We start from the raw sequence: 7,626 nt of genomic DNA on the forward strand, positions 1-7,626 counted from the left end.
AGGGACCTGGAACAAGAGAATTGAAGAAAGAAAAAGTCTATTTAGAATACAGAGCAGGGATAAAGGAATTAAAAAATAGGGACATGAAGATAGAGAGGTAAGGGGTGGGAACTGTGAAGGGCTAAAGGGCAGGCGAGGAAAAATTTTCAAAGTTGGGATAGGAAGACAGACATAGATGAAAAAAGACAAAAATAGTTATGGGCTGCAGGACAGAGACAGAGGATGAAAAAAGGACAGGGAACAGGACAGAAGCACAGAGAGAGGAAAAAAACATAGGGGTAGAACAACAGATAAAGAGGGGGACTTGGAGAATGAGGGAGGGAGAGGTGCAGGGAAGCGGAAAAAAATGACAGCAGCGAGAGAAAGAGAAGGCGGGGCAGGGAAGGACCAGGATGCAGAATAGGGACGACACGGCCCCAAGGGTCCAGGACTCACTGCAGCTCCCGCTCTCCAAGCCGCTTGGAAAACTGGACAGCTCGGACGTGTCTTTGTCTCTCTCTCTCTCTCCCCTGGCCCCATGGCTCCGGTTGCTTGACTGTCATCCACCTACGAGAACAGACTGGTGTCTTACAGCTCTTACAATACAAGGCTTCCCAGATACGTAGCCTCACACGTGCACGTGTTACCTGGCTGTACTGTGCTTCCAGTTACGCATACGGACCCTGCAGTGCACGTTGGCAATTGGGTCTGCTGAGGGCTACACTAAGAGGGATCCTTCCTCACACTGAGAGGCAGGCTGTCTCCTGTCTGCAGCTGGAGGCAGCTGCCGGCTGGCTCCTCTTTATTTTATTCTTCAGCTGCTTTACCTTTTTCTGGCCTCTCCAGCTTCAGCTGCGGCAGCTCCTGTCCACAGCCAGGAAGCGTCCAGCTGTCCATTTTTGCCCATGCCGCTAGGAGAATGAAGCCAAAGGCAACCCACACAAACCTGAGCCAGATGCAATCACCAGCATCCCTGGAGAGGAACCGCCAACCGAGTCCTCAGTGCTGCCTCTGGGAGAGGGAAAGAACAAGCAACCATTATCCACAGGGATGACTGTAGCTTTCCTCAGGCAGAAACCCCTTCTTCTGCAGGAGCTGCTGGAGACGTCGCTCTTTCCCTGAACTGATGCTAATAGCACCTGCATTTAAGGAGAATAAAGCATATTCAAGGGCCAGCTTGCTGCCATGAGGACAGGGTTTGTGGGCAGACCATGCCTACAGGACAGGCTTCAGGGGAGGTGCTGGAGCTGGGGACAGCTGCATGGGGCGAGCAGGGCTGGAGAAGTTTTGCTGAGTTGGGGAGGCACCCAGTGCCTTTTCCAGAGGGTGGGCACCCAGAGGGGTGGGGGCAGCCATCTCCTGCCCCTCTTCCCGCATCCTCTCCACCAGCTCTCAGAAAATCCCTGGGACCTGCCCTGATGGGGCCTGACTCCAACTGACTTCAGCCTGTTGCACCGGTGGGTTGGAAACATCCTTGCAACTCATCAGCATTCTCCAGCAGGCATGCCCCAGCAGCACCATCCTCTGGGGCTGCAGCCCTTTTACACAGAGGGGCCATCACCATCAGCCTCACTGGCCCCCCTGGGGCTCCTCCAGCCCCAGCCCACAGCTGCAGCCATGGCCCCTGACACCCACCGTGTAACCTGCTCCCTTGGACTCTCTGACAGCCACTCACCAAGTACAAAGGAGTACAAGCACAGCCATGAGTGCAAAGGAGACAGCAAGTGCTTATTCATTAATGCGTAGAAGTCCCAGGAGTGAGTCTGCTATGGGGTTCGCTGCCTGTACCCTCATCCTTCCCCTAGGACAAGTTGGCAGTTGTTTCTGGAGCAGCAGATACAGAAAACGAAAATACAGCAATAGGGAGCAGGACAGAAGAACAGAAAGAGGAAAAATAAAATGAGGGAGGAGTGAGGAGCAGAGAAAGAAAGGTACAGGGAAAAGGACAGGGAGATGGATAAGTCAATAAAAAAGGGGATGAGGAGCCTGCAAGGACATGGCAGAAGAAAAACAGGGTCAGGGAGCAGGACAGAGGGAAAGAGAGAGAAAATGATGAGCAAGGAGCCAAACAGACAGATCAAGAGAGAAATCAAATGAGAGGAATAAGGGAGGGAGGGAGGGAGACAAAAAGACAGGGAACAAGCCAGAGGGATTGAAGAGAGAGATCGGGACAAAGAGAGGGAGAAAGAAAAACCATCGCTGGGCTGCAGGATGAGAAAAAAGGGAGCAGAACAGAGGGGAATAATGGGACAGCGAGCTGGGCCGGGGGGTTATAGTGAGAAACAATGGGAGAACAAGTGGTATGGAGATATACAGACAAAGAGTTACAGGGAAGATGGAGGACAGAGAGAAAAGAGAGAAGGAGCAGGGAGCAGGGAAGAGATGGTGAAAGAAACATTAGAGACAGAGAGAGGAGGAGAGTGACAGCAGCAAGGCAGAGAGACGACGAAAGAACGAACCAGTGACGGGTAGCAGGCCAGAGGGACAAGGAAAGACTGGAGGAAGGACAGAGCGATCTAGAAAACAGGTGAGGGACAGGGAGCCAGAAAGCGGGATACTGCAAGAGAGAGAGGGACAGGGAGCAGGATGCTGAGATGGAGAACATACGAGAGCAACAGAAAGAACAACAGAGAGGTGGACCACGAGAACAAACAGGAACAGAGAGGGGAAGCAATAAAAAATAGGGACAGGGAGCAGCACAAAGGGTCAGTAAGAGAAGAACAGGAAGGAGAACAGGGACAGTGAGATACAGAATAGAAAAAATTCGTAGCAACACTTAGCAACAGTGAGCAAGACAAGGGGATAGAGAGAGGAAGGGAAGAAGGGAGGGAGGACAGACACAGGGAGGCAGGGACACAGAGCGGCATGTACAGGTGCAAAGAGGAAAAGAACATCAGGGAACAGGACAGAAAAAGAGATGGATTCAGATCAGGACAAAAAGATGGAAAAGGGAAAAACAACAATGGGCTGCAGGACAGAGACAGAGGATAACAAAAGGAAGGAGAAGGAGCAGGCCAAAGGTGCAGAGAGAGAAAAAAAAGCAGGGGGTGGTAGAACAAGATGGATGAAGGGAGAGAGGAAAAGGGAGCAGGACAGAAGAACAGTGAAAAGAGAACAGGTACAGGGAAGAACAAAAAAAGAAAAATCACAGCAGCACGCAAAAGAGAGAGGGCCAGGGAAGGGGCAGGGAGGGACCAGGGCACAGACAAGGGGTGACAGGTCCCTGAGGGGCCGGGGCTCACCACAGCTCTCGCTCTCAGTGCTGCTGGGAGAATTGGCCAGTTCAGATGCTTCTTCCTCCTTCTCTCCTCCCTTCCTCTTCTGTAACTCCAGTCACTCGGCTGTCCACCTAAAAGAATACGTGGATGTCTTACAGCTCTTACGAGACAAGGTTTCCTAGACACGTAGCCTCGCTTGCTCGTGCACTACGCGGCTGTACCACGCTTTGGGTTATGCCTACAGGCCCTGTGGTGCACACTGGTGGTCTGGCCTGTGGTGCACTACACAGAGAGATCCCTTCCCACCCGGAGAGGCAGGCTCTCTCTTGCCTGCAGCGGGAGGCAGCGGTCAGCCAGATGGCCTTCCGTTTCTTCTTCTTTACCTTTCTCCAGCTTCTCCGGCTTCAGCCGCAGCAGCTCCTGTCCGCAGCCAGTAAGCGCTCCTCCTGTCCCTTTTCGCCCCCACACCACGAGGAGAGCGAGGTCAGGCAGAGACAACCCACGCAAGCCTGAGGCAGGTGCTGTCAGCAGCATCCCCACGGGAGGAATGGACAACCGCGTCCTCAGCGCGGCCTCTGGGACAGGGAAAGAAGAAGCGGCGACCGTTATTACCATAGGTCGCACCTGGCCAAAGCCCTTCCTTCTGCAGGGGCTTCTGGAGACGCTGCTCCTTCCCCGCACTGCTGGTAACGGCACCCGCATTAAGAGAGAATCCAGCCCACTTGAGAGCCAGCTTGTGGTCTTCACAACAGGGCTTGGGGGCAATCTCGTGCTATGGGACAGGCTTCAGGGGAGGTGCTGGAGCAGGGGGCAGCTGCACGGGGTGAGCAGGGCCAGGAGAGGCTCAGGGGGAGCTCTGGCGAGTCGGGGAGGCGCCCCGCCTCTGCGCCTAGGGGATATCCGCCTCCTTCCTCTCTTCCCTTCTATCAGCTTTTAGGTAACTCCCTGGGGCTGCCCTGGCCCAGCTCGCCTGCAGCAGACCAAGAGCCTGCTGCAGCGGGCAGGTTGAAGCTTCCTGTCCCACCACCCCCGGGCAGCCAGCAGGCAGGAGACACCCCTGCACACTCAAAGGAGCTCGCTCGCCTCCCTGGTGCTCCTGGCCCTCACCCACCACCGCCAATCGCGCCCGGCACGCCACCACGCTGTGGTAACAGCGAAGAAGGTGGCGTCGGCGGCAGCAGCGAGCACCCAGTGCACAGCGCTTGCCCAGGGGCGGCGGCAGCGCTGCCGTCTGCGTTTTGGGCGCCAAGCACCTGCCGACAGCGCGCCCGTGGGGCGGAAGCGGCGTTTCCTTACCGGCAGGCAGCAACAATCGCAGCGGCATGACTCCACAGGCACCGCAGTATCACACTGCCGTTACCGGTGCTGGCAGCATGGATCATGTGGGCTGCACTGCGCCTGCGCAGATCCCGGGCGGCAGCACTGAGAGTCCGGAGGCGCGCCGCTTCTTGGGGAGTAGCCATAGCTGGAAGCCCGCAGAAAACCACAGAAAACCTGCAACAAAACTGCACCTCGTGCCGCAGGGGCCACAGCGGTAGCAACGACTACGGTGCACCGAAAGTGCCCGAGAGCAGTCCGGCTTCCAGGCAGCCACGTCCATATAAACTACACCTCCCGGCATGCCCCGGGGAACGAACATGGCCGACCGGAAGCCCCGTGCAGCAATCCATGCTTTCTGAGCCTGCGGGGACACCGTTCCCCTTGCCGCCGACGTACCCGGAAGCCCTGCCGAGACCCCCCGCGGCTCCGGGTACCCCCACCGCCGGCAACGACCCAGGGCAGCGCCAACCTGCCCGGCTCGGGGCAGCCCCTCCCGCTCGGCTCCGGCCAGGGGCAGTGCAGAAAGTCCCTCGCCTTTCTCTGTGCCAGGTCCCCAGGGAACAGGGTCTCGGTCAGACTGGAGCATGCAGCAGCCTCCGGTCGTCCCAGCCCCTCGCCCGTCCAGAAAGCGCCTGCCTGTAGCAGCGGCAGAACCGCTGCTGCCCAGGGGGGAAAGGAACGGCTCGGGGTGAAGCTCCCCAGGCTGCCCGTGGCCCATGCGGAGCTGGGGGTCCAGAAGCAAAGGGGTTAGGGGAGGGGTGGAGCAGGGGAGCGGGGGCGCGAGACTGGAGGGCAGGGGACGCGGGGGGCACGGCCCAGGGAAAAAAAAAAAAACAAACCCGCACGGGGGGAAAAACCTTGTGTGGGGGGACGTTCGGGTGGAGAGCACTCGGGAGGGCGGAGAGACACGCAGAGGAGGACAGGGGGGAGGAGACGGACACGGACGGACGGCGGCTATGTGTGGGTACAAAGGTGCACGGGGGGACACGGGTGGGGATGACCTACACCAGGGGGTCCACCCGGCATAATCCACAGCAGATAACTCACCTGGGATAACCCGCAACGGATATTCCGCTCCGGAGAAGGAATCCACGCCAGATAATCCCCAGCAATGCCCCTCAAACTGTCCGCGGTTCACCCCAGATTTGGCCCAAATTGGCGCCGGTTTTTCGTTTGGGGTTTTTTTGTTTGTTGTTGTTGTTGTTTTTTGTTTTTTCTTTTACATCATACAAAACTTGGGGGTTTCTGCTTTTCCAAAATATTCAGTTCTGGGGTTTTCCGGCGCTTTTCCACATCATAACAATGGGTCATTTTTGGTTTTCTGCGTTAAAATGCGGGGGGGCGGGGGGGGTGTGAGTGTGTGCGTGTGCGGTGTGGTGTGTTTGTGCTTGCTTTCCAGCTGCACAAATCCAGGCGGATTCAGCTTTCCTGGGAGCCCCAAACTGTGTTGCTCTTGGATATTGGATATTTTGCTCTTGGACTTGCATATTTTGACACTTTGATATCTTCGACTTCTCTCTTTAGACTTCGGTATCTACTTACAATCCTACCTCTTTAGACTTAGTTATCTGTTTACACTTCCATAGAACCTTTACTTCGATTACACGGGATACCTACTTAGGCTTACTCGGTGACACAGGGTAAGCGTAGGTACTTCTACCTATCCAGACTGACTTCTGGTTTAAATTCCTTCACCTACATCATCTCTTTTTGCAATTTAAACTCCTTTATTTCTTAACATAGAGACAAGTTCTTTTTTATTTTAAAACCTTATCTATCTCCATTGAGATTTTTTAATAATTTCTATAACATAGCAGGTACAGGTTTGTATTTTGAAATCCTTTTACATATATACACACACATAAAAACGAATATTATTTTTCAATATATATATATATATATAAAGGCGAGAGATTTTTTTCTACTGCAATGCCTCGCACCCGTATTTCCAGTTCTTCACATGGTTAATCACACACACACACACACACACGAGTTTTCAGGCATTTTGGGACTGTGACCCCCCTTCTCTGGGGGGAAACCTCCCCGTGACACCTTCATCCCCCACTCACCTGCTCCTCTGTTTCATCATCACGCCCCCGCCCCCCGTGACGTTGGGGGGCCCCAAATGACATCATCACCCCCCAGGCCCCTCCACACTTTTTAATCACCCCCCCCAAAAAGGCACAGAACAAGGAAAACAGCTACTTTAATAATGCCATTTACATATGTAGGCGCCCCCCCGAAAAGGGGAGCTCCGCCAGAAAAATAAAATGGGGGCAGCCCCCCCAAACGGCTGCAGCCCCCCCCGGCCCCCGTCCCGCAAGCCGGCGGCTGCCCCACGCCGCGGGGGGAGCCTGCCGGGGGACGGTGCCGCACCTCTCGCTCAGGCTCTGCTCTGCCGTGCTCCCCCTCCGTTCCCGCGCTGGGACGGGCTCCCCGGGGCAACGAACCTCCCCGCTCCCTCTTGGCCCGGGACTCGCCCCACCACGCAGCCCTCGCTGCCGCACCCGCGGGGCACCCGCCGGAGACAGAGCCGGGAGCCTCCAGGCACGGGGCCGGCCCCTTACCCTCGGGACGCTTCACGACAGGCAGGCCAACCTGGGCCGGGGGGTACCTAGCGAGCACCACGAGACGCTTGCAACAAGACACCTGAAAAACAAAAAGCCCAAGCGATATTTCAGCATGTGAAAAAAATAGCACAGCAGCGAGTACAGGAATTCAGTCAGAGCAAGGGAGAGGAGAGCAGCTGAGCTCAAGGAGGATTCGAGGTAAGCAGGTCAGCTCCAAATACAAGACATCCTTTAAAAGCTAGAGCGACCTGAACGCTTCCCATCAGCATTAAGACTAACCGGTACGATTCCGAACATGTTCTTCGCATACAAGCACACGCTCTTGCCGGCGTTGGAAAACGTCTCACCCCTTCCTTACGGCACGGCTGCAGGGAGACGTCCCTGCGAGGCTGCAGGACGAGGGCGTACCGCAATCAGAATCTACGCTTACAGGTCCGCCGCAACAGCTACGGCCCTCGCAGCTGCTGCTGCACATCTTGCTGGCTCGGTCGACAAAGCTGGAAGCGAAGCGTAACGCTTTCGAGGGGAAAAGGAAAAGC

General features: G+C 55.8%; 1 protein-coding gene across 2 annotated transcripts; it reads right to left on the reverse strand.

The window, feature by feature from the left end:
- Positions 1–519: 519 nt before the first annotated feature.
- LOC309603623 (uncharacterized protein) lies at positions 520–5,187 on the reverse strand. Of its 2 annotated transcripts, XR_014230797.1 has the most exons (5): positions 4,494–5,187; positions 3,581–3,772; positions 3,222–3,328; positions 627–990; positions 520–546 (listed from the first exon to the last, which is right to left on the reverse strand). XR_014230797.1 is itself a non-coding variant. In XM_082338420.1 (4 exons), exons 1-4 carry the CDS (start codon positions 4,519–4,521, stop codon positions 979–981), a joined length of 339 nt encoding a protein of 112 aa, XP_082194546.1. In that variant the 5' UTR covers positions 4,522–5,187; the 3' UTR covers positions 565–978. The 2 variants fall into 2 exon arrangements, 1 of the variants encoding a protein (XP_082194546.1); XM_082338420.1 differs by lacking the exon at positions 520–546 and having other exon boundaries at positions 565–990.
- Positions 5,188–7,626: the final 2,439 nt, after the last annotated feature.

Source organism: Platalea leucorodia (assembly GCF_965183815.1).
Source record: "Platalea leucorodia genome assembly, contig: HAP1_HAP1_SCAFFOLD_155, whole genome shotgun sequence".
In the NCBI taxonomy this organism is placed as follows: domain Eukaryota; kingdom Metazoa; phylum Chordata; class Aves; order Pelecaniformes; family Threskiornithidae; genus Platalea; species Platalea leucorodia.